The 27,213-nt window shown below is 42.1% G+C and overlaps 1 protein-coding gene across 1 annotated transcript; it reads right to left on the bottom strand.

The window, feature by feature from the left end:
- Positions 1-1,638: 1,638 nt before the first annotated feature.
- On the bottom strand, positions 1,639-26,362 carry LOC145412264 (uncharacterized). The gene is made up of 6 exons (XM_080282214.1): positions 26,309-26,362; positions 22,191-23,093; positions 21,098-21,231; positions 12,635-12,762; positions 11,452-11,636; positions 1,639-1,817 (listed from the first exon to the last, which is right to left on the bottom strand). The coding sequence occupies exons 2-6, from the start codon at positions 23,088-23,090 to the stop codon at positions 1,656-1,658; spliced, it is 1,509 nt and encodes a 502-aa protein (XP_080138340.1). The 5' UTR covers positions 23,091-23,093; positions 26,309-26,362; the 3' UTR covers positions 1,639-1,655.
- Positions 26,363-27,213: the final 851 nt, after the last annotated feature.

Genomic DNA, 27,213 nt, shown 5'->3' with positions numbered 1-27,213 from the left:
TTGTTATGCTGGATGTTTTTAAGTCGACTTCTAGTCCTAAGAACACCAGCTACTGAGCGGGGTCCTCTTTCCGAACCGGAAGTAAAGCACCCACAGAGGAACAGGACATAAAAACCAAGCAGTACACCTTAACACATCTATTACCTTAACTCTGATACCGTGACAATATACACAAAGAGATATTGGATACTTGTGAAAGACAGGGAACACAGAATTAGCCTTTAATACAATGGATAAGATAACACACACAGTAAGTCACTATTCACTTGTACAGGAATATTTAGTATTGATATTGAAGTACCCGAATAATACACTTTGGCAGAGATGGCGTTTAATTCACTGAGTATGTTTCACTAGGGGAGGACGGGACAAGGAGTGGGGGAAACGGATAATACCATAAGTGGGTAGAATTCGGGTCGCGTCACTCGCGGAAGTTAATTAGGCCCAGTAGCACACATGTTTCCAATGAACCGCGACTCCCCGAGCGCAACTGCTCTAACCCACGTTTTCTTTACGCCATCCTGTATATGGATTATGGTCTTTTCTATTCTGCCAGGTATCGGGTCACTGTGCACTGAATAGGTCACAGGCACCAGCGAGAATCAGTACCCTACTAGCTGCCAGCATTACTCACAGGAGTACCCTGCTTTTCAACTGCATACACTCCGTCAATAAGGAACTCCTTTCTTTAGCTAAGTGACTGATAAAACAAGAGTTACCCAAGGTTCAAGAAGCTAAAGCTGTAGTTTGCGATTGGCAAATCCAGAAAGAACACTGAAGATGGCACTGCTGGTGCTTGGTGAAAGGGTGGATGATAATGATGCTATCTGATGTGGTATCCCCTGACATAAAATTCTCAAGCTCAGCCGTTGTCCTTGTGGTGAATGTCAGACCTAATAACTTGTTTACATCATGTACAGTGCCTCACGATGAAGATAACAAGCAACTACAGTTATATTGGGATGCTCAATTGAAGTGGCCATGGCCAGTTCCCTACAGTTCACTGGACTTATTCTGTATCAGCCTGGAGCCTCAGCAAACCTAAGATACCTGGCAAATCACCCTCATGACATGTCAAGTAGTAATAGCATGGCTATCATTAACCCTGGGAGAAACTATCATGAGTGAAATGTGGCTACAAGCTTGGTAACTAACCATACAATAATCACTCTTGGCAGAAAACATTCACCCACAAGTATCGAGTGATTGTACATATAAAACTGAAGTCCACCCTGAGACTCGCAACGTTCGCTAGATTTTGTATACTGCGTTTCAACTTTTCTTCTCCCGAACATCTTACAACTGTTGGGACGTAAATAGCCGGTTTTGGCACAACATACTACTGTACACCAAACCCTCCCTTGCATATGACATCTGGTCACTGACCACTCTCCATCTCACTAGTAACTAATCTCATATTCGCTCTAAATCCCAAAACTGCCTATCATCCTTATGATTAGTAGCACCTTTATTCATTCTGCCAATAAGGCACACAGAAATAGTAACAAATACTGTACAATTTCATAGCCTATGCCAAACTGTCAAGGCAGAGAGGGTCATTTAATCATGAACAGCAAGCAATAAAGAACACAAGAATTTATTCTTCCTAGTCTGGGATAGGATCAATGAAAGAAAAAATATTCTGGTTCATGTATTTAGAACTTCAGTAAGTGAGGATACACTCTGTTCTTCAGACCAAATGGAGTTCCAAGGTAACCAAAGAGGAATTTCTTGTCTTCCCGTTTCCTGATGGCAGCCACAACCATGCCATCTACCACTGCCTGATCCCTCTTACGACTGGCAGATGCTACGTATTTCTGGAGAAGAAAAATATGCAAGTCAAATAATGTATTTCACTGATGCTAAACATTAACCCACTGAGCCTGGGGACATCCTTTAATACTTTTTCTTCCTAGACAATTTTACTCTGCTTATGATCTCTTAACTGGAAGTGCGAGATATAACGTAAATAACTAGTCAGGTCTTGCTATACATCTGTTCGTTATACACCAAGAAAAGCCAATGAAACCACTGCTAGTGCCAAATAACAATGCGAGAGAGTGATATTAAGTGGCGTGATAACTTTTTGTGAGAAATACTGAAACTTGTAACTTTAATCTTGCCTAGTAAAAAGTGTGGTGCTATAGAGCGACTTTTTTTTCTCTTTCTTCTTTTAAAGGTTACATCTTAGACCCTCTCCCTATCCCCAATGCACCAGGTATATCAACTTCACCATATGGTAAATCGCTATGCAAGAGGTTTTCACTTGACAACCCTATTGCATAACAAGGCACGACTTTAAATAAACGTTTGGTGGCAGCAAAAAAAAATTACTCTCAAACTTTGAGTATCGCAGGCAATAGAGACTGGACAAGGACCTTGGTACTCTAATCCGCATCATTCAGTTCAGACAATATGTTTACATGTATAATGGTACAATGTGTTCTGGCAACTTTCCGCCTATCCCCACGTAAATTACCCCCACTTGCACGCACCATCAGGTAAAACACAAACAGATATAAAAGTAATCTTCCCACTATCCGGACACCCCCCCCCCCCACTACCCTGACATTTTGAGCCCGGGCCTTCGGAACCCAAAAAAAAAAAAAAAAAAAAAAAAAAAAAAAAAATTATTTTCACCAGTAATTTGAACTTGGCGCATGGTGCAGACCAGCTGTGTTTTGCCGCGTAGTTCTGCCGGCGTCCAGCAGGGCGTCACTGCCTCCTCCCCATTTCCTGCTCATCCATTGTCGTGAGTGCACGCTCGTCACCATGGCCACCCACGTGCTCGCTTTTGTGGTGATGCCCTACCTGCTGCAGGCCCTGTTGTTCCTCGGCTGCCTCTTCCTCATGTGTGTGATGATGGCCCCACTCCCCGAGAAGATGAAAGGAGTGGTTCTGACTCTGGAGAAGAAGAGGGATATATTGGAGAAGGTGGAAGCAGGATGGTTGACATCACGCATCCTCCGTGAATTTAACTTGGCCCGATCTACCTTGTTTGATATTAAGAGATCCCAGGACAGGCTCATCCAGTACTCGGCTGCACTGAAGACCAAACGCAACGTGGAGAGGAAGGTTATGTTCACTCCCCAGTTTGCAGAAATCGACTGTTTCACACTGATTTGGTACCAACAACAATGTGCTGCTGGTGTGGTGGTGCATGGTATGGAGTTGCAGGTTGCTGCTGAGAAGTTCACAAGGTTACACGACACCCCACACTTCAAAGCATCCGAGGGTTGGCTTCTCGCTTTCAAATTACGGCATGGCCTTACCAACAGTAAGGCCAATGGCGAAGCTCTGGACGCCAATGAGGAGGGAGCAGAGAGTTTTGACAGAAGGTGAAGGGCTTGTTGGACAGGGAGGGCCTCACTCTCGGTACCATTCTGTGAAGACTTGGTTCACAGCCAAGATTTTCAAAGACTTGTTTCACCAGCACTTCTTCAAGGAGGTAATCCATTACCAGACGAAGACACTGGGAGTCCCACACGACCAGGTAAAGGCACTCCTTCTTCTGGACAACGCACCTGCGCATTAATCCGACAAGGAGTTGGTGGCAGAGAATGGCCGCATTAGGTGCATGTTTTTGCCAGCTAATATGACTACTCTCCAACCAATGGACCTAAGAGTGATTGTGGCAGCGAAGAGGCTCTACCGAAGGTAATTCCTGGACAAGGTGATGGTTGTTCTCGAGGACATGGACGAGCACAGGGAGGGATGGGACACGCAAGGCCAGCGGACTGTGGAAAACATTCGTCGCTAAAACGTTGTCAGCCATCTATAGGCCAGCGCATGGAGGGAACTCCCTGTCAAGACTCTGGAAAATGGTTGGTCTCATCTGCTTCTCGGAGCCGATGTGGTGCACAACTTTCTAGTTTTTGACGTGGATGACTTTCATGCACATCTTCGTGTGGCTGGCAACGACGTTGATGTGGATGAAGTGCGTGAGTGGATGGATGACGACGAGGGCAATTCTGGGTATCAGATCATGTGTGATATAGAGATCACATCTTCAGTTGCCAGTACAAGTACCCAGCTTGAAGATTCCGGCGAGGACAGCGACGATGGTGCAAACTCCTCTCAGTACGCCAGTACTCCAGCCATCCCCGAGCTGAGCACACTCCAGGAGCACATCGAGTTCGTTCTCGACTACCTAGAACACCCAGACTGTGACAGGGAGATGGGGCCCTTGGGACTTGTGGAGGAAGTGCGCACTTTCAGGGAGCACATCATCAATCGCCGTTCCTTACGTCAATCAACCATTGACAGTTTCTTCAGCCCCGTGACCCCCGCCATGCCCAGCCCTGGCTCCACTCCGCTGCCCCCCCAAGACAGGCCTTCCACCTCTGAGCCACAGCCCAGAACACCAGCTATGGTGAAGTCGCAACTGAATGTGAGTTTGTGCCTGGCTTCAGAGTCGTCTGCAGTGGGTAGCCCATCACCACATCCCAGTGACACGCCCCTCGGCCACCTGCAACACCTACTCTCAGGCTCCGACAGTGAATAAACAGCAAAAACTCGCCACTAGACTACACAGGAATTTACAGTGTTGTGCAGTGTAAAGAACACAATGTACAGTGTTAAGAAATTAGAATTCAGAGTGCAGAGGCTTCAGTGCAGAGTGCAACAGTGGTGAAAGTCAAGTACAGTAGAGCGCAAGTGAGAAAACAATCTGCAGTGTTAAGACATTCAAGTTCAGAGTGCAAATGATTAAGTGCAGTGCAACACTGGATTACTGAGGGTGCTTCAGGTGCAACTTATTACTGTCAGAGAGGAGGCGGGTTATTCATCGCGACAGCCACAGACTTGTTGTAAGTATCATGGATACTGCTACATATTTTTCATACTCTCCTCTGAATCCCCATTCTCTGGTTCCTTTTCATTTATTTTATGCTTTCTGTCCCTTATTTGTGTGATTAGGGCCTTAAATAGGTGCTATGAATGTCCGGTACGGAGTTACGTAGGTGGTTTTCTGAGTTAGGCTGAGTTAGGGTCCATAAGTACCAGTCCATGAGACAGGGGCCCACTATCTGGATGAACCCACTTCCTGGACATGCCTTTGGCTGTATTACATTAGATAATGGGAAGATTAATGTACTGCAATTAAAAACATGAATGGTATTAAAAATAGCATTAACAAAAACAGAAGTTGGGCTGGGTACCCTTTTGTTGATACGAAGCTCCCCGTTATTTTCTTCCCTCCCCCCACCCCCCATTTCGTTGTCAGAGTTTTACCTTCTCTCATATCATGTGGCCTTCAGGAGAGACCTTAGGCTGTATGGTTAGACCAAAATTTATGGGTCTGGCAGTTTTAGGGGATGAAATAGAATGAAAATTTGTGCTAACCAGAAAAAAAAGTAGTAATCCCTCCACTATCCAACGTAATAGAGCCAAAGGCATGTCCGGAAAGTGGTCCTATCCGGATAGTGGGCACCAGCCTCCTGGATTGGTACTTATGGACTCTAACCAGCCTAACTTTGAAAGCTACCTAAATAACTCCCTACCGGACATGCATAGCACCTATTTAAGCCTATTTAAGACCCTATTCACATCAATAATGGACATAAAGCATGAAATAAATGAAATGGAACCAAAGAATGAGGAATTAGAAATGACTGTACCTCAGCCAGGGTACTTACATCACGTTTGTGGCTGCCTTTCTAAGGTTTTGGCAGTGGTGAAAACTCTCTTGAAGCACGTACAGTAATCCAGTGTTGTGCTGCACTTAATTCTTTGCACTGTGAGTTATTCACAGTTATAAGTGTTTAACACTGCACACTGTTCTTAACTGCACCAATGCAGTTCTAACCGCCAGGTCAAACTGCCAATTTGCACTCCACAATTAATCCTTTGCACTCTAAGTTCAAATTTCTTAACACTGCACAACACTGTAAATTCCCATGTGGTCTAGAGGCGAGGTATTGCAGTATATTCACTGTTTATTCACAAAAAACATGCACATGTGGCTTCCAGTGCGATAAACATCTATTCACAATCGAAGTTAGGGAGTAACTGTTGATGTCGGAGAAACAGAGTTGCTAGATCGCAACGGCCACATTACCAATCTCCTCAACTTTCATTACCAAATTTAACTTTTCATTACCAAATTTGTAAAGCTACCATTTATTCTTCACTAATTATATATACAAGTGGAAATACATCTAATCACTCTCCTTATAATTAACAACATGATTATTTTCACGCTATGTAGGGCAGCAGATTAATCAGAGAGAGCAAACAATCCACCATCTCCATCCTGTGTATCCTCATACATGTGAAAAATCCGTTTGGTAATGCATTATTCTGATTCATTACCAAACGAATTTTTCATTACCAAATTGGCCCACACTTAGTAATGAAAAATAACAAATGGCAATCCTAACAGGGAGGGGGGAGGAAGGGAGGGGTGAAGGGGCCATGGTGTAAGCAGCTGTTTGGCGCTGCATGGCAATTTCAAATTACAGGTGGCAAAAATTTTTTGGGATTTTTTTTTCTTTTTTTGACCATTTTTCAGTTCTGATAGTCCAGGCCCACAATGTCCGGTAAGTGGGGGGGGGGGGGGAATGTCCGGAAAGTAGAGGGATTACTTTTCATACGTGTGTTCTTGTGAGTTAGTGTTCAGTTTCACATTCTTCATCTGATATTACACTTCCCAACACATTTCAGACAGACTAATCATATGGCTAAACTGACTGAGGTCAGTCCAAAATTTGTTGTGACAAGCGATAAAAAAAAAAAAAAAAAAAAAAAAAAAAAAAAAAAAGAGGGGGGGGGGGGGGACGGAGAGCTAATTCATGAGAACATGTGGATGAAGGAGTATGTTTTTTCTTGTTTGTAAACATTTTTGTTCCATTTCATCCCCTACAACTGACAAACCCATAAATTTTAGTCAAACCATACGGTCTTATGTCTCTAATGAAGGCCACATGGTATGAGAGAAGGCGAAACTTTGACAAATTATGGGTTGGGGGTGGGGGAAGATTGCCAGGAAGTTCCATAACACAAGGGTACCCAGCCCGACTTTTGTTATGCTATTTTTAATACCACTGATGTTCTTAATTACAATGGTTATGTCTCTTTCACTGTTTTACCTGGTATGTATACGTGAGGTAATGTGGTAAGAAGGGGTTAAAAGTGAGAGTTTTCTTCCTCTGATGCTCCACACAATGCCCTATAAGCTTCTCAGTCAGCTTCAGGACAACATACAGTATAAACTTTCACAGCTGCCAGGTTCACGTCACTTCCTACACAAGATCTTTATCTTTTCCCAGTCCTTCCAAATCATTATGATGGTGCTTTCGTTCATGCCATGCTTTGTTGCCATTTCAGTAAACGTACTTTATTTAAAGCAGTAGAAGGACCTTAACAATTCAATTCATATTCCTCCAGTTTGTTTTCTGTATTTTTCTGACTATTTTCAGGGTGGTAAATTACCTTTTCCTGCTGAAAAATTTCCCACTTTTTATCATGTTCCTTAACCCCTTAACCGCGGGGCGTCACTTTCGTGACGCTTGGGAGCAAGGGATCATACCGCGGGGCGTCGCTTTTGTGATTCTGTGTTATTTTGAATTCACCCGGGCTTCCAAGTGGGGGCTTGTATCATCTATCGGTACTGCCAATGTCCAACACTAGTCAGCACTCCTAATCTCATCTGTACTCCCATCCATTGTTGACAATTTAGCCATTTCTCCCCGTTCTTGACTCCCCTCCCTACCCCCCCTCCATTACCCTGTCCTCTCGCCTGCCCCGCCGTGCTACGCTAAGTAAATCTTCCCTGGAATTTTTCACTGATTTCATCCATTGAAATAAGCCCTATGTCCTATTCTTATACCAAATAATATATACAAGAAAGAAATAAGGTAAGTGAGAGTGCCATACACCTGGAATTGGCTAATTATCACCTGACAACACCTCACGTGCACTCGTTCGCTAATTTTCGCTGTTTTTTTCCCCTTGAAATATGCCCTATAATCTATTTTCGTAATAAATATACATGTAAGGAGGGAAGGGAGAACCCTAAGTGATATTTACATTCACCTGGAACTACCTAATTTATAATGTATTGTCTAGATTTCCTGCCAATCATATCAGTGCTAGACAAAGCTGTTTCAAGATATAACATTGGTAGCTCTGAATATATATATCTCCTAAGTAGGCCTCTAATCTATTTTCGTAATAAATATACATGTAAGGAGGGAAGGGAGCAACCTAAGTGATATTTACATTCACCTGGAACTACCAAATTTATAATGTATTGTCTAGATTTCCTGCCAATCATATCAGTGCTAGACTTAGCTGTTTCAAGAAGTAATATTGGTAACTCTGAATAACCCCTAGCAGGCCTCTACGCTGGTGGTCCTCCGTTATCACTCAGTTCTCTCTCAACTTCCGAAGCGAGAGTACGTATGTTTCTTCTTGCTGACTTCAAGGCCTTTTTTCACCCCCATGCAAATGGCCCTGTGACCTTTACCCCCTACTAAACCTCGTGTGGAAAGAGGTAAAGGGCTGACAATTGATAAAAGAGTGACTACGATCTTTCTATTGAGTAAAACAGTGCAAGTGGAATTGTAAATAATGTGTAAACAGCAAGTGAAAGTAATGAATGTAAATATACGTGAACAATGGAAAATAGTTTTATAAGTTATTTCAAGTGACAGTGCACAACACAGTGTAAATAAAATAGAAATGTAAATAACGTAAATAAAATAGAGAACGTAAATAGAAATGTAAATGAGTAGTATTATAAGAATACGAGTATATACCCTAGGAGTAATGAAAGTGAAAGTTTCACTCTAGCATGTCTGAATGCTATGAGTTATGAGAGTGAAGATGAAAGTGACATTCACTCTCAATGCCAGTATACAGGACGAGAAAGTGAATGCTACATATTTTACTGAAAGAAATTGAATCCCTACAGTGACAATAAACTAATACTACTGAAGGAAACTTATGGATAAAGACTATAGATATATATAAGTGTTATATAGTAATAGAAATATAAAGTGTGAGGGGTTTTATGAATAATAAATGACAGACTACCAAGAGCGAACTAGTGCCAGTGCGACGATCAGACGCGCTCGTAATTTCCATTGCTTTCACAGTTTTTTTTTTTAGTATGGATCCCAAACTACTTGAAAATTGTAGAATAGTGTTTATAGTGTTTGTATCTGGCTGTGGTAATCATATTACGGGTTGTCGGGAAGTGTAAAGTGGAGACTTCGTTACCCTACTTCAGAGGTCTCCACAAGTCCTACGGTAACCGACGAAGGCTCAACAATCATTCCAGGAGAAAGCTGAAGGTATGTGCCATAAGCATATAAAATTTTATTATTCTAGGACTAATAACTGATTTTTGGCAAATATTTTTTGAGAGTCTGTCGGAGCCCAAATAACCCCGCGGCAGACGCAAGTCATTGGTAAACAAGCCCGCGGTGTACAGTAGGGGTTAAGTCACACCTATGATTGGCTTGACGTACTTAAAGGTGGTTTTCATCTCCCAATTTCGCAACTGGATGCAAGGTTAAGTAAGGGTAAATTATTAGGCAGAGTTATGCTAAGTTAAGTCAAGTTTAGTTAAACACTTAGGTTACGACAGGCCCTTTCACTGTAACCCTGACAAGTCAAATGAGCTGACACAGTGGAACACAGTTAAAATCAACAGGGAAACAGATTTAGTATGAAATGTTTACTTACTACCCAGAAGTAATCCAAAAAATACGGCTATCAGGAAGAAGAGCGAAGAATGTGGAACTGAACACTAACTTGCGAGAACACGAGGATGGAAGTAATCTTTTTTTTTTTTTTCTGATTAGCAAACATTTTTGTTTAGTTTCATCCCTTAAAACTGCAAAGCCCATATGACTGTGACGTAAAATCAGTGAGACGCAAGAAAGGACTTTGCTAGCCATATGCTTAGTCGGTCTGAAACGTGTTGGGAAGCACAAAATTGAACAAAAAATTTGGATCTGAACAATAACTTATGAAAACAACTATATGAGTGTTTTTTTTTTCTAAATAGGAAACATTTTTGTTCCACTTCATCCCCTAAAACTGTGAAACCCATCATAAGTGTGGGGTAGACCTAGGTGAGACGCAAGAAAGGATTGATAACTGTATGATCAGTTAGTTGGAAATGTGTTGGGAAGAATGAAACTGAACGAAGAATGTGGAACTGAACGCTAACTTAAGAGAACACATGGGTAACTTTTTCTCTGAACAGCAAACATTTTCATTCCATTTCATCCCTTAAGCCTGCAAAACCCACTATGAGTGTGGGTAAGAACTACTGTAGGTGAGGCACGAGAAAGCACTGATAACCACATGCCCAGTTGGTCCTTAATGTGTTGGGAAGCATGAAATTAAACAAAAAATGTGGAACTGAACCTTAACTTATGAGAACACATGGATTCCCCCACCTCCCCAATTAGCATACATTTTTATTCTATTTCATCCCCTGAAATTGTAAAACCCATAAATTTCATCAAATCATTCAGCCTTAAGTGTGCCCAGGAAGCATATTTCCATTCAGTATGCGTACTCATCCCACCAACAGGAACCCTCAGCCAGGAAAGACGCTTGCCCAGTCGTTTCAAAACTAACCACAGGTTTTTCTCGAAAATATGCTCCATGTGTTTCCCAAGCACAATTTTCTCATCAACCTAACCTAACCTAACTTAACTTATCCCATTAGGGCTGCTTGACTGAGGTGGCTGGCTGTGGTATTGAGATAAATACCCATACAGAATGGACATATGCGCCCAGGAAAGGTACCCAGAGTTTACAGGATGATGTCATCGCATGCGACTTTCAAATTTCGTCGACTTTCAAATTTCGTCGCCGGGCAAACTGACTTCCTGCGTGAGCTCAAGTTTTTCCGCGTGTTGACATGACTTGTCTCATTATGCTGAGCACATTAGAACAAAAACGTTTTGCTCAACCACGTGTTACTCTAAGATTGAGTGTAATAAGAACAACACCTGGATTCAAGGGGTTAACAATGGATGGTGCACATACATAGCAAATTCAACTGCAGGCTTTTCTAAGTGATATGTATACCACTTTAAAGTTACCTGTAATGATGATCTAATGATTTGCTTTCATGGCAACAAATTCAAATGCTTCTGTAAGCAAACACAAGAAACTAACACTGACACCACCACAACACTGAAGTCTTCCCAGTATCAAGATTTATATGCTGCCACAATACTGTGGTAATGATAAGTAAGTTAACAAGTTATTTACAGAGCTTCAACTGCACATGACCCATAAGACTGTGAATCCCAAAGGTGTTCTGGGTCTATCGTTAACATAATGTCATTCAGGTGAGCAGTTGGCCACTTATAATAACTGTCAGAAAAGACTAGTCTAGCCATGGGCCCCTATGTTGCTGAGGAAGCAATAAAGGACTGGATGATGTACTGTACATATGTATGTATGTTTTCTTCAGCCACTCACCTCTTGCTTTTGCTCAAAGATGTCACCCTCTTCCTTCCTGGGACGAGTTTCCTTCTGTCGGCGGAAGTACTTGTCACTGATATGCTTCGGGATCCCAAAGCCACTGATGTCAATCTTGGTGGATGTGGCAATAAGGTAAATCTGATTCACTCGGCGCAGGGGACACCCATTAACTTTGAAGGGACCTTGAAAAAGACAGGAAAGGTAATGAGTTAGAGGGAGGGCAGCCTGATGGCAAATGACATGGTGACAGGGAGGCAACAGATTTACAGATTTATGACCACCCCCTCTGGAATGAAGATGTCTGGCTATAGATAGAGAGAGAGAGAGAGAGATAGCTTGAAAACTCTCCTAAGATCATGACGAATGTGATGAACCAACTGATAGAGATAAAGAAAACCGATTTTGAAAAAAGTTCTAGGCAGTGGAAAGAAATGTGGGATGTGTGTGCCACATCTGAAGGGGCCTACTTTGAGGAGGATTAGTATCCTAGCTCAAAAGGTTAACTGTTTATTTTTTTAGAGCCTATGGTCTGCTGCCTTCTGAACAGACCTCATATATTTGTCACCAACAAAAAGATGATACCGAGGTGTGCAAAATAAGTCACTGTGGTAGTTGGTATTAAAAAAAAAAAAAAAAAAAAAAAAATATCGAAGCCACTTCAACTACAACCCTTTCTTTCTCTTACTCTGCCACCTGATCTTCAATGCCATCACCCTAACCCTTATTTCAACCTACAGGATGGGGTACGGTTGGATCCTTAAAAAAATAATTTAAAAAATAAACAAAATAATCTGAAAACATTACTGGCTGTGGGTGTTTGCAAAGCTTAAATCCTCAACTTCTATGGTTTAAAATTCATGATACCACTGTACGGTATATTCTTTAACTTAAAACTTCAAAACTGGTTTTGCACTAAACAGAAAACCTGCCTGACAAAATTATTATATCCCTAACTGCAACTTCTGCTTTTCAGCTCTGGTTATTCATCGACTTTAATAAATGTTCAAAATACATTTCAGACAAGTAGACTCTCAACATCTGATGATGAGTCACCACAAAGGGCTTTAAGGGAATCAAATAGCTAAATTATGACAACAGGGACTGGTTGGGGGGGGGAGGGCAGCATTTACTTATTGTCTGCTATATGTAGTGATCATTTGGGGGGGTAAGGGGAACTGACCTGTGACAAGGCAGAGCCCACCAGGCAGCTCCTTGAGGAAGACCACCTTCTTGCCCCTGTGGATGCCTGCCAGAAGAATGCACACAGTGCCAGGGGTGATTGAAGACCGAAGTGGCCTCTTGCTGTGCCTGAAATACAAATTCCCTATTACAGTGGTAGGTGGGGGCACCCATCATCCACTCACTCAATGCAGGGATACCTCATGGAGTGACAAGCCAAATGGTCTCCCGCACCCAGGAAACCATTTACCATGCTGGGTGGTAACCATATAGCCGGGGTTTCTGAACGGGTTAAGTGTTTCCCACTTCTTCCCACCTGAAATCACTTACCGGTAATCATGGCAGACGTTTCAGAGAGCTTTGGAGGGCCCAATGCCTGCCCAGGACCCCAACCAAATGGGCAGACTTGTATGGCCAAGTGGACTGTGAGAAGTGTGAATAAGGATGGCATGAGGGTAGATGTAGTGACTGTGTTCAACAGTGCGAGATATGCCGTCATGGCACTGTGTGAAACAAATATGAAATGTGTGAAATGTGTAAGATCTGGCATGAATGGGTGAGGAAGATACAAGGAAGGAGATGCTTTGTTGATGAATGACATGTGGCACATTGGAAATGAGAGATTACAAATAAATGTGTCACCCTGAGATGTATGTATGTCAAGTTCAAGTTTGAGAGGGTGAAAGTGGCAATGACTGTTGCATATGCACTGTGTGATGACAGGAGTGAGAAAGAGAATGACAGGTTTTGGGACGAGTTGGAAGAAGCATTGGGAGAAATGCCCAAGGGCTTAGTGATCATAATGGGCAATATGAACGGAAGAGTAGGCACTGGTCCTGAGGATGACATAATGGGTTATAAAGGAGTACTAGGAGAAAATAATAATGGGAAGCAACTGAAAGGTGGTGGTGACCATCATCCACTCACTTGATGTAGTGCTGCCTACTTCTTCCTTAGCCTTTATCATTCTTTTTCTGTGCCTGTCCTCCTCTCTTCCTATTTCTCCCATCTTTCCTGTCACTTCTTATTGCTTTTCTTTCCTTTACAGGTGGCTTTACATTGAGTGACAAGCCAAATGGTTTCCTGTAAGCCAAGAAACCATTTACAACGCTGGGTGGTAACCATATAACCAAATCATAAGTGCTCCCTACGTGTCAGCAAGTGAGTTGGTGGAGGGTAAGTGCCCCTCCCCGTAAAACAAATAACTCAAAGTCAAATGGCCACCCCTTATGGGATTATGGCGTCTGGCAATAGATAGATAGATAGAACTGAAAGGTAAGTAGAGGGAACATGGATTGTGTTGAAAGGAGCCTGATTGATTACAAGCTTGTAGAGAGGTTGATGCTGGGAATGGCTGCTGATACGAGGGCATGGCAGGACGATGTGAAGGTCTGTCAGATCATGTGATTGTGCTATGCAAGATCAAGCTGAGAGGAGTGAGGTGGACCAGGAGAGAGAGGAGCAGTCAGGGAGAAAGAATGGAAGTCCAGAAGCTGAGGATCAAAGAAATGGCAGATGAATACAGAGCCAAAGTAGAGCAGAATTTGGATTCAATGAATTGGAATGAAATGGATTTGGACAGCCTGTGGAATGCATATACCATAGGGACTGCTTAGTTAGGAATACAAAAGCAGTGTGTGTGGTGTGGCAGGAATAACAACAAAGAAAGGTATGGCATGGTGGGATGAAGAGGTTAAGAGAAAAAGAGGAAGAAGTGACAACAGTGGTTACAAAACAGGGGTTCACTTCTAATCAGAACTGAATATACTGAGTGCATCAGGGGTCAGTTTTGAGTCCCATGTTGTTAATCATGGTACTTGAAGCCCTCTCACATGATTTCAAAAACGGACTCCCGTGGGAGATGTTGTATGCTGATGATTTGGTGTTGACTGCAGGGAACAAGAGGGAGGTGGATGAAGTAGAGAGATGGTATGGGGCACAAGGGCTTAAGGGAAAATGCAGATAAAACAAAAGTGATGATATCTAAGGTTTGTGGCGGTACTGTCAAAGACGAGGGAGAATGGCCATGTGCAGTTTGCCACAAGGGCGTGGGAAGTAATTCCATCTTGTGCAGTGTTTGTGATAAATGGGTGCACAAGAGATGTAGTGGTATCAGAGTTGGACTGCGAGATAATGCTGATTTTATGTGTATGGCGTGTCGGGGAGAGCAGGTGGAGATTGTCAGGCGGGAAAGGATTGAACTTGCTGGCGAGTCTCTTGAGTGTGTGGAAGAGTTTTGTTATTTGGGAGACATGTTGTGTGCTGGAGGTGGGGCTGGAGCTAGCTCTGCGGCTGCAGTGAGAAGTGGTAGGAAGAAGTTCAGGGAGCTGTTGCCTCTCCTGACATTGACAGGGCTCTCCCTATGTGCTATAGGATCTTTGTGTGCAGCATGTGTTAGGAGTGCAATGCTGTATTGTAGTGAGACCTGGGCAGTAAGGGAAGAGGATATTCGCAGGCTCAGACGTACAGAAATAACAATGATTAGGTGGATGTGCAGTGCGTCCCTGCATGCAAAGTCTGGGGGGGCTGGGTTTACTGTACAATGGAAGAGTTGAGAGGTAGGATGGGACTGGAGTGTATTGTTGTGATGAGGAAAGGTAGACTGAGATGGTTTGGGCATGTGGAGAGCATGGGGGATGATACTTGGGTGCAGAAGGTGAGAGGCATTAATATTGGGGGTCGGGTTATGAGGGGTAGACCGAGAAAGACATGGGATGAGGTCATTAAGTGTGAGCTCAGAGTTAGGTGACTGAACTGGGAGGCTGCAACAGTGTGCAGCATGGAGAGCTGCCATTAGGTGACCAAGGCTGATGCATGCAAGCACGTTGGAGCCTACGAAAACGAAAACAAGAAACAAGTAGAGAGACTATAGTCGCGGTGCATGACTCTGAGGTCATTATCATACCCAGGCAACCTAACATTCAACAGTGCATCTGATTACGTATCATATTATACACAAATCACATTACAGTGAGCCCTCACTATATTGGACTAATTGGGGCTCAAGCCATTCCAAAAAAAGCAACATCCGGACTTCCCCCTGCTAATCCAGACTTTTTCCGATATATCAGACATTAGTCCAGATTGCACCAAGGGTTTTTAAATTGTTTTCACTACCATTCCAGTCCTGTACATTAATCATATGGTATAATATATATAATAATTCTGTACTGTACACTGATAAACATCTCTTTTATTCACCTTATTGTGGTGAACATAGGTGAAGTGGTCAGGCAGTCTGGACTGCTTCTGGCTTTATCGGACATTTTCCAATTGATAGGAATTTAGTCCAGTGGCTCCTTGAGTCTGATAAAAGCGAATTCCGGTCTAATGAAGTCTGCTGTATCAAGGTTTTACTGTACTGTACATGAATATACAATACACGAATATTATTTTACACAAATCACAGGTGTATCATATTTTACACAAAATCGGATGCACTGTTGAAGGGTATGTTGCCAGGGCACGATAATGACAACCTCAGAGTCGCACACCGCGACTATAGTGAAGTGGAAAAAGGAGGAGGTAAATGATGGTCTAGGAAGACAAATATAAAAAATGAATGCAAATTAATCTGAAAACAGAAACTTTTTCTGGAAAGAGGTGCAGAAATGTAAAGTGATAGCAGAAAGAAATGTGAAAGTGTGAAGGATGTGAGTGGTAGATTATTAACCCATGGGGATAAAGGAAGGACCAGATGGGACCAAAATTTGGAAAGCCTGATGTATGCAAAGAGAGAAAGAGCAGAGCAACTCTAAACATGATTGGTTTGGGGGGGGTGCACAGAAGGAATGCAGTGCCAGGAAATGTGACACTTGCAGAGGTGAAGAATGCTGTGAAGCAGCTGAAAAATGGGAAAGCAGCTGGGGATGATGAGGAGTATGCAGGGATGATTAAGTGTAGTGTACAAAGCGAAATGAAGGGCTTGTTAGAGATACGTAAGAAGGCATGGATGAGTGAAACTGAACCAGCAGCAGAAAAAGGCTGTGACTGTACCATCACCATCATCATTTGGACCTCCTTTCCCACCCTTGGGCAAGGTGAGGAGTAACAATGTCCAGACAGCACAAGATTGCCCAATTCAATGGGCCACGCTTCCATTCACTCATCATTCAAGCCCCTGGAATCTTGGCTCTATCTCATATGCTAAAAAAATTTCACCACATTCTGTTGCTACACATAAACATACCCGATAGAGTCAATCCGAATGCTGTCATATTAAAAAGGGAGTGCCAAATCCCCGATCATGCATTTCTCACAACATTCATCCAGCCAGCTCAATCTCTCGTCAGTCCCCTAGCCTCACTGACTTCTATACCTCTCTTCCTCACACACTCATCTACCATATCCCTCCACCTTCTCCTTGGCCTACCTAGTCTCCTCCCTCCTTCAACTCTGCTCACATATACCTTTTTCACTATTGTTATCCACTGTCTCCACATGACCATACCATCTCAGTACACTCTCTTCAATTCTGGTGTCCATATACTTCCTCACTCCGTATCTTTCACGAATCACATTACAGTATTTCGTCTCCTATCCACCCTCTGTACTCCACATACATTTCTCAGCAGTTCCATCTCCACTGCTCTTACTCCTGACTTCTCATTTTCATGCCACACCACAGTCTCACTCATATGTTAAAGATAGCACTAACACTCCTTCATGTAAGCTTCACGCAGCTGCAACACTCAAGCCTTTGTTTCTTATCAAGGCCGTCATAGCACCAACTACTTTCCTTCCTTGTGTCGCTCTACTTTCCACTTCTTTCGCACATTTTCCTCTCTTTTCTATCATTATAACCAGGTATTTGAACACTCTCACCAATTCCAGTCTCTCTCCATTCACTATAACATCACACTGGAAGTCACTTCCTCTCTCAATAACCATCACTTTACCTTTTTCTGCATTTACTGTCAAGGCACGATACTCACAGACATCAGCAAAACTCTTCACTGGTCTACCAAGTTCTTTTCTGGTATTTGCAAGTACCACAGCATCTTCAGCATACAAAAAATTCTTAACCAATACCATCCCTCTCTCCATTACTCTTGATTTTATTTCTCTCATCATCCCATCCAGATGTAAATAATATATATATACTGTATATATATATATATATGGGGCCCCGGGTGCAAGAGTATACCCATGCGCTATTTTTTAAAAGTGGCAGAAATCGCATTTAAAGTTTTTACAACTTTGAAGAACGATACCGCAAAAACTATTATACCTAGGATAATGGCGTTTACATCATCTTAAAGCTGATTGTCTCTACTTTATCCAAAAACTTTTTAGTAAAGGTACTATTGTTTTTACCCGGAAAAAAAAAAAATTGACATATTAGCATACAATGCTGCTACTTTTATGCATAAACTAGTACCGCAGGACAATACCTAGTGAGTTCCTTTATGTTGTAAGATGAAGTTGAATGTCTGTAGAATGGTTGGTTATGAATATGCCTGGTTATTGTCATAAACAGTAAGTTTTATAAATTAAAAAGTTATCAACACGCAGCATTTTCTTTTTCACCTGGTTCCTGTTGTTCTGTGTTTTTATGTGAACAATAGACACTTTACATCTCTTAAATGCGATAACAAATAAAATAACACCAATTATACTAGGAATAATGATGTTTTACATAAGTAATCTTATTAATGAATACAGTGGCTGCTGCAATTAAAAATACAATGGTTCAATAAAGAAACTAACCTCACTGAATGAGTTAATGAACACAAAGCCATGGGAAGTTATGAAAGGTTATTATTTCTTTTTATTGAAAAAACAAAGTCAAAACTCACACTGTGTCCTGCTGTGGTGTTATAACCTCTGAAATTACGTAGGTTATGACACACAACAGAGCGTGCACACCACATGGTCAGCCAGAAAAAGCTTGGGACGAGAGAATTAGTGTTACTACAGCACAGCAAAAAGGCTTGGGATGAGACTATCCACATCGCCTTGGTGATTGTTAACACTACTGCATACATAAAATGGTGCGCTGAGAAGCCATTCTCCATGAGGATGGCGCATGGGTATACTCTTGCTCCAACATAGTGGTGAAAAGCGTTTAATAAAGGTTGGCGATGTAAACCCAATGTTATTTTTATGGGTTTTTGCCCTTATGTCTTGGGTCATACATCACATCCACCAAGTCCACATGAAAGTACATACTCTGAGGGACCGTGGGATGGCATTACCGTACCTCAATTTTTGACAAGGTGGCGCATGGGTATACTCTTGCACGCGGGGCCTCATATATTGAACAACTATGGGGACATTAGACACAACCTTGTCACACACCCACACTGATCGTGAACCATTCACTTAGATATCCATTTACCCTTACACATGCCTCATTACCATCATAAAATCTCCTGATGGCACCTAGCAGCTTACCATCTAAAATCTACATGCACAAAACCTTCCACAATCCTTCTCTGTCTACATTCTCCTATGCTTTTTCCAGATCCATAAATGCCAAAAACACCTTACAGTCCTTCTCAACTATCCGTCACACTGCAAATATTTGATCCACACATCCTCTGCCACTCCTAAAGCCACCCTGTTCATTGCTCACTAGGACCTCTAGACTTGCCTCTTGATCGGGTTCACTGTCGCTAGAGTTAGCCTCTTGGATCTCCTTCAGTTCTCGAAAGTTATCAGTCTTTTCCCTGTTTGCTGTGGAGCTTGCCATAGAAGAAGAGTTGTGTTAGCAATTAACTCTTGATCTAAAGGTAGAATTTTGGTGGTAGTGTTGGGAGGCATAAAAACAACCTATATGCTAGGGTGGCAGTCTACCATGAAGCGAGCGTGCCCGGGTGCATTATCCAGGAACAACAATATTTTCCAGTCAATACTTTTCTTCTTGCAATACTCGCGAGTCTGGGGCACAAAAATCTCATCTAACCACTTAATAGAAAGGCTTGAGGTCACATATCCAGTGCTGTTTGAGTACCACACACAGTTGGGGAGTTTGTTCATATCACAGTGGCGGTAGGAATGTGGTTTGGCATATTTATAGACAATAACGGGTTTTATTTTGAAGTCCCTTGAAGCATTGCAGCAAAGCAGGACACTGAAGCGATCCTTGGCCATTTTGGTTCCAGCAGCCTGGCGTAGGTTTTTGTGGGCATACGTGGACTTGGGTGATTTCTTCCGAGACACCCCAGTCTCGTCACAATTAAAAACTTGATCTGGGGTGTACCCTTCTTCCTCCATAATAGCCTTAGCAATTTGGAGAAATTCTTGTGCAGCTGTAGTGTCTGCAGATGCAACCTCGTCCTGGTAGAAAGCCAGCTTTACCCAACAGCGTTTTTTAAACCTATGTACCCACCAACGTGAAGCATTGAAAGGAGCAGGATTTTTGATATTTTTTTTGCACATAGTCCCTGGTACACTGCTATTGCCCTTGCACGTGGTCCATCAACACTTGCTCCTTTTCTTAATCGCCTTGCTAACCACTTTATTACATAATGTTCAGTCACCACTTGGAGTCTGTTTTTTCGGTAGTTTCGTGCATGGCCCGTCTAGCTCCACCTGCATCACCCATAAAACACTTTGTTGTGGTTTTTATTGCTGCCTTTTTCTTTCTTATGTTTCTTACACTCGATTCAGACATATTCAACAGTTTAACAATTTCACATGTCTTTGCACCGTCTTCAACCATCTGGATCATCTTTTACATTTCCTCCACGCTGTATTGTTTCTTTGGCTTGCCACGCATTTATTCTCTGGCCTTTTTTATCACTTTCACACTACATGGACTTCCTGTTTTTTTCCCTGGGCCACCGCCACCACTTGGGCCAGCCACCGAAGTTGAAGCAATGATAATAGAACACTCAGTAGCCAGACAATAAATGGAAGGTCACAAAAAAACTTTAACAATGGTGAGATTGCAACGAGTTGAATGAATGCGCAGAGTGTGGATAAACAATGAGTCAATGAACTGAGTGAGGATAGACTCGCACTCACTGTCAGTGTTACCAGGGTCTGACCTTGGTAACTCTGCCCATCCACTCGCTACGTGTTAAATGCCTAGCGGATTAACACTAACCATGCAGCATTAATCGCTACAAGATAGTTTCTTTCCTATCGCTATCCGTGCATTCACTATTGAAAAAAACGCTATCTGAGGGGCTCCACTTTACAGTATACTCATCAGACAGTTTGTTGTCACCTACCCACGAACTGCACACCCCTTCACTGTACTGTACTGGATGTGTGAAAAAATCTGGTACTTCAAACTTCCCTGACATAAAATAATGACTCACCACTCTTCAACACAATAGCTTACTCTGTACACAGAAACACTGCCTATTAATGCTCCAATCCTACCTATAAAGCTTATTTACTCGTATGTTTCTCTATTTACAGTACGAGTTATTATTAAAATTACCATTATTATAACTGATAAATTAGCATTACACAATCAACAAAGAGGACTCACTGCACTTCAGTAACTTACTTCACACGCTTGGGCCTCTTTTTGGGGTTGTGCTGTGTGGCATAGTAGGCAGGAAGTTTCTTGACACGCACAAGACGAGTACCTCCATTCTTCTCACCCCCGATTGGCTTCTCAATGAAGGCGTTGGATGGAAGCTGTACACAAAAAAGAAGGCAACTATGATAAAATTCTTTACTGTCCCAGTAAGTGCACTGGGGCCTACAGCTAGACTAGTTAGGCCTACCACTTAAAGCAAGTGACAAGCAATCCATCCATAAGTAGCATTATGTGAGTAATAACAGCCACAACACCTTAGATGTAACCACTATGGGTCACATCCAGTCAGAGCACCATTGCTACAATACAAAAATTGTGCAGTTACCAATGCACATTAAAGCTTATTAACCCAATCACAGCAAAGGCCTATTTTATAATCTGTCGAGCTACCATCACACGATTTTACTTGTTAGGATGGAGATGACTAAGGAGCAAAGGAAATTAAGTTTAACACCTACAGTTCTAACCCCTCTTCAAAATATATTCAAGTTTCAGGAAACAATTTGGAAATGGCAACAAATTAAACTGTGAAAAGAAAGTATCATACCCTGACAGGGTAAGGACTCTTATATCTCCCGATGACAGGGACAGGATTTTTTTTTTTCTTTATAATATATAGAAGATTTTTGATAATAAAGTACTGTATACTGATGGCCTAAAAAAAACATGATGCTACTCATGCACTTTATTCGTTTCATATTGCGCAGTACTGGTACTACCCAACTCACCAACTATAATTATGACTAAATGGAATACAGTATACAACACAATTACACACACCTCCATCTTGCAACTGACAACATTTAACCAAGCAGTTGCTTGGAACATGGTAGAAAGTCTTCTCAGGATTGTCTTAAAGCAGTTTAACCCAAATGATGACCCATCTCCACACAACACTATAATTCTAATACAAATACTCCGATCTGAGTAGCATGCTTTTATTACCCTTTGATAAATAAACTTGCCAAATGTCACCTTAACAAAAATTACTATTCTGAGTACAGTAATTGTGAAGATTTCATCCCTAAAGCTTACAGATTATAAGTAAATTACTCACCCTTTTAGTGCCAAAACGTACACGTCCTGCCTTCACCAGCTTCTTGCTGGATGACTTAATTGGTTTCTTGGGGATCTTGCCAAGCCTCTTCTTTGCCAGTTTCACCTTCTTTGCCACAACCTTAGTCTTATCCCCAGCTACTTCTGGTTTCTTTGCATCTGGTTTCTTCTCTACCACTTTAGCCTTCTTTCCTGCCACAGCAGGCTTCTCCCCTGCAGGAGCAGGCCTCTTCACTCCAGAAGCAGGTTTCTTCCCTCCCACAGCAGGCTTTTTCCCTCCCACGGCAGGCTTTTTCCCTCCCACGGCAGGCTTTTTCCCTCCCACGGCAGGCTTTTTCCCTCCCACGGCAGGCTTTTTCCCTCCCACGGCAGGCTTTTTCCCTCCCACAGCAGGCTTTTTGCCTCCTGCAGCAGGCTTTTTCCCTGCACCTGCTGGTTTTGCTGCCCCTGTAGGCTTCTTTCCAGCTTCTGCAGGCTTCTTTGCTGCCCCTGTAGGCTTCTTTCCAGCTTCTGCAGGCTTCTTTGCTGCCCCTGCAGGCTTCTTTCCAGCTTCTGCAGGCTTCTTTGCTGCCCCTGCAGGCTTCTTTCCAGCTTCTGCTGGCTTCTTTGCTGCCCCTGCAGGTTTCTTTACTGCCCCTGCAGGCTTCTTTCCAGCTTCTGCAGGCTTCTTTCCAGCTTCTGCAGGCTTCTTTGCTGCCCCTGCAGGCTTCTTTGCTGCCCCTGCAGGCTTCTTTGCTGCCCCTTCAGGCTTCTTTCCAGCTTCTGCAGGTTTCTTCGCTGTCCCAGCAGGCTTCATTCCAGCTTCTGCAGGCTTCTTCCCAGCTTCTGTAGGTTTCTTTGCAGCACCTGCAGGCTTCTTCCCTGCTGCAGCAGGCTTCTTTTCTTCTTTTTTCTCCACCATAATCTAAAAATATTTTAACATAATGTAATACCCAACCTTAAAAAGCAATACAGTGTAACATTTAATGGTCAAGATATTAACTATAGACAGTATGTGCAAAAAATCCCATGAAAATATAAACATAAAAAGCAGTTCTTTGAATAATATCAATCACCATATGCATAGCTACAATATTAAATCCAACCCAAAGCAGTAACCATATGGCATTACAGTTCACATATTAATAATCTACAGCATGAAAAGTAGCAACAATTCACGTACCTAACGGATGTGATATCTTGAGTGCAGTTATGCAAGTAAAGATTAGAAATAGGGACATTTATAAAACACTGACCAGCTATATACTGTATTTGTATATTAATTAGAAAATACTAAAGGTAGATAGAGAGTCAGCTACCACTAGACCTTGGGAGGTGCTACCCGAGTGACACTCCCTTGGTGCCACCAATATCAGTAGGTGGTTCTGCTTCTCAGTTATACATCAACTCCTTCCCTATCCCCCAAAAGTAGGATGGGACACTGTATAAAAGCAGCAATTCCAACCTGCACTCCATCAGATTCACATCAAGTTGAGCTTGGGCCACCAACAACTACCACAGGCTGTAAGTGAAGAGCTATTTGCACACCAAGTGCTCCTGGCATAAAGCCAAGTACAACAAAATAAATAATCATCTGCATGAAATAGGCTGGCATTTGAATCCCAAAGCCTATCAATTGATCCCATGTATGACAGATTGCAGTCCATCCTTAGCCCATTAGTTGACTAGTATGTGCTGAATATGCCTAGCACACCTTCCCCACCTTCCAAGGCCTTGAAAAACCATCGCAGGAAAGCCTGGGAAACATACAAACACTCCAGGAGTGTTTATGGCAGACTATCTCCTGAGGCTTACTGAGCTCTATCACACTACGACTCTCTCAACGACAGCTTTCGTAACTAGTTTACACACGTGCAAATCAATCACGAAATATCACTGATTAGAAAACTACAGGTCTCCTCAAAACCATTTCACCAGTACATCAGAAATAAGAAAGTAGGTGCACCCTCAGTAGGCCCCATAAGATTGGACAATGGAGTGTTAACATCTGACTGTACTCAGATGGCAAAAACTTTTGCTACACATTTTTGTACAGTTTACTCAACACATGCTCCTTACGCTCCCTTCCCTCACCAAACTTTTGAGGGTATCCTTGATACAGTGACCTTATCTTTGCAAGAATTGAGAAATAGGCTTGCAGCATTGGACTCGAACACCAGTATGGGACCTGACGGCCTCCTCCCCAGTCTTTTGAAATATTGCCTAGACTTAGCCTTACCCTTGTTTTAGATAATTCAAAAGTCTGTCACCATTGGCAAATTGCCACAAGATTGGAAAAACTCCATTGTCATTCCCATATTCAAGAAAGGCTCTTGACACAAACCTCTTAACTACAGGCCTATTAGCCTAACCTCTGTCTGCTGCAAAACCCAGGAAAGATTTATTACAAAGGCATTATACAACTACCTTGACACTAATGGAGTGCTATCAAATGAGCAGTATGGATTCAGACAGGGTAGAACAGTAGACGACCCACTGTTACTTGTGTATAATGATGTTAAAGCGTGGTTGGATGCTGGGTATGCTGAGGATATTGTCTTGTTTGACTTTAGCAAAGCCTTTGACATCATCAACAATTTGATACTCAATGACAAGCTGAGGCTACTTGGGGTCAGTGGTTCCTTGCTGACCTGGATCTCTGACTTCCTGCCAACCAGGTGAGTGAACCCCCGAACCACCACATCCAACCTTCTGCACCCAACTGTCACCTTTCATTACCTAAACTTGCCAGGTTAATGCTTCCAATCCATCCTTATTCTTACTGACAGACTAGCTATTCCTGAAAAAGTTTGTTACATATCTACCTGGCTTTTTGTTCCACTGATGACTTCAAATCAATAAAAGAAAACTAAACGACCAGCACTGCAATGAGTGCCCGCCTCCTTATTGTGCTTATCAATACTGTTCATATTCATCTGTAGACTAATTTCACAAAATAAAAGTTAATACAAACGAAGTCTGGCTAACTGGCAAAATGAAATTACATGGTACTAACATCACAAACTGACCCTTAATCTGGGGTTGATCTTGGGCATGGCTACACTGCGTTAGTCAGAAATCATCATAACAGATAGTACTGGTAATACCATTAACAGATTCAGGCCATAACTTTTTTTGTGTAGATACAGACATGACATACCCACACATAAACTAACATCCTGAGGTCTGAGCCCGTATTGGCAACCATAATTGAAAACTGGAAAAAAAAAAAAAAAATGGGTGATTTGGCCATCCTTTGGTGAAAGATCATACAAATATTATGGGATATCAATCTATTAAAAAATGTAAAGAAAAAAATTATCACAATCCAAAATTGATAAATGAACAGTTTACTAAGAAGCAATAAGACCTTACCAATTCATATTCCTCCCATCTATTCTCTGTACTTATAAATTTCCATGGTAGTAAATGACTTTTTCCTGCTGAAAAATTTACCCCCGTTACTCTTATCACCTTCCTTAAGCCATAATAAGGGTTATTTATTTCGAGTGTATTAGGAGAATCTTACTAAAATGTACTCAATGGTGGATTTCGTTTCCCATTTCCTAACAGGAGAATTGGGTAGAGTGCGTTGGGTTAAGATTGGTTAAACTATCCAATTAAGCTAGGTTGGATTATGTTGGAATAAGTTAGGAGTCTCTTCCACCATTACACTGGCGAATCTGGAAGTGTCACGACGAAATAAAAGCTTAAAACACAGGGAAAACACATTTAACAAGAAATGTGTATTTACCACCCCAGAAATAAGCAGAAAAATTTTTGACTATCAAGAATAATCTGGTAAGGTGTTTCTACTGCTTAAAGTAAGGCGTATGTTTACTCCAAAATATTGACCCAATAAACAACCTAAATTTTAAATCCCCATACACACTACACTTTGGCCAAGGTTACGGTGAACATTTTTATTTAACACATGGGTTGCATGCACCTCTTCGTTTGTTTACATCAATTTCCCCAACACATTTCACCGAACAATCCTGCTCTTATAAATCACCACAGAACTAGCTGGTATATCAGAGTCATTAATGATACGCAAACCAAGTATACACGCCTACTCGAGCAATGATAGATTATTTCTTGTAACGATTAACAACGATAGGGAAAACAACGTTCACTTACCCTGGCAGAACCTACATCCAGCCAGTAAAAGGAAGGAGTTACGGAGAGTAGGCGCTAGGTGGCTCTGAGTATAAACAATTATGGATAATTTGTACCTCATAGTGCTTTTTTTACTAGGTTAAAAAATATAATCTTGTTACGTAAATAAATATGATGCATTTTTTTGTTGTCTTTGTACCTCATATTAACACACTTTTGAAATATTTTGTCGGACGGTCTGCTACACTGCGAAGCGCGCGAATTTTAACTTCTGCATAAGTTCCTCCGTCACTTCCAGGTCATTGTGACCAACGTATTTTTACTTGTTTTATCGTACTTTTACTTGTTTTATCAAAATTATTCTTCTTGCATAACTCGATGCATTATTTGTACTTCACTGGCCATGCTGTTGGTAGCTCTGCTGCTATTACTACTATTATTTCTGCTATATTATTCTACCTCACCCCATCTGTTATGAAAGTTTAGAATGTTGATAATTGGCCATTACCCATCTCTGCTTCAGTATCAGCTCAATATAAAACTCAATCCACTCTGCCTTATTTGTAAAGCCACCCTCTACACCATGACATATTTATTCATCTCATGAATCTCACTCTCACAGTGGGCTACAGCCTGTCCTCACTAATTCAGCGCATCACACCCACAGCATGCTTACTCACCTCATGCACATCCCTCTCACAACACACATTGCTCTGAGTCTAATGCAGACCCTAACACTACATCATACTCATTTTTTATCACTTCATCTACCAGAGGAGGCTACTGGGCCTCTGCTGGTATCATCACCACCACCATTGCTCCTTTGTAGTATGATAATGACAAAAAAGAGCAAGCAGATCCAGGAAGCACACAGGATGGCAGTTGCTATCTTGATCTTCAATACTTCATGTCTCATATAACATACT

The sequence above is a fragment of the Coenobita brevimanus genome, chromosome 92 (genome assembly GCF_032717465.1).
Source record: "Coenobita brevimanus isolate Jiangsu-jjx chromosome 92, ASM3271746v2, whole genome shotgun sequence".
Taxonomy (NCBI): domain Eukaryota; kingdom Metazoa; phylum Arthropoda; class Malacostraca; order Decapoda; family Coenobitidae; genus Coenobita; species Coenobita brevimanus.
The sequence above is the reverse complement of the archived record's forward strand: the minus strand, read 5'-3'. Positions and strand labels throughout refer to the sequence as shown.

What these genes read in the sequence shown, in the direction of transcription:
- LOC145412264 (XM_080282214.1), bottom strand. Translation starts at nt 23,090, where the DNA reads ATGGTGGAGAAAAAAGAAGAAAAGAAGCCTGCTGCAGCAGGGAAGAAG. An exon ending in TACGTTTTGGCACTAAAAGG is followed by an intron (nt 21,232 to 22,190) that starts GTGAGTAATTTA and finishes TTTTGTGTACAG; the next exon opens with CTTCCATCCAACGCCTTCAT. An exon ending in AAGAGGCCCAAGCGTGTGAA is followed by an intron (nt 12,763 to 21,097) that starts GTAAGTTACTGA and finishes TTTGTATTTCAG; the next exon opens with GCACAGCAAGAGGCCACTTC.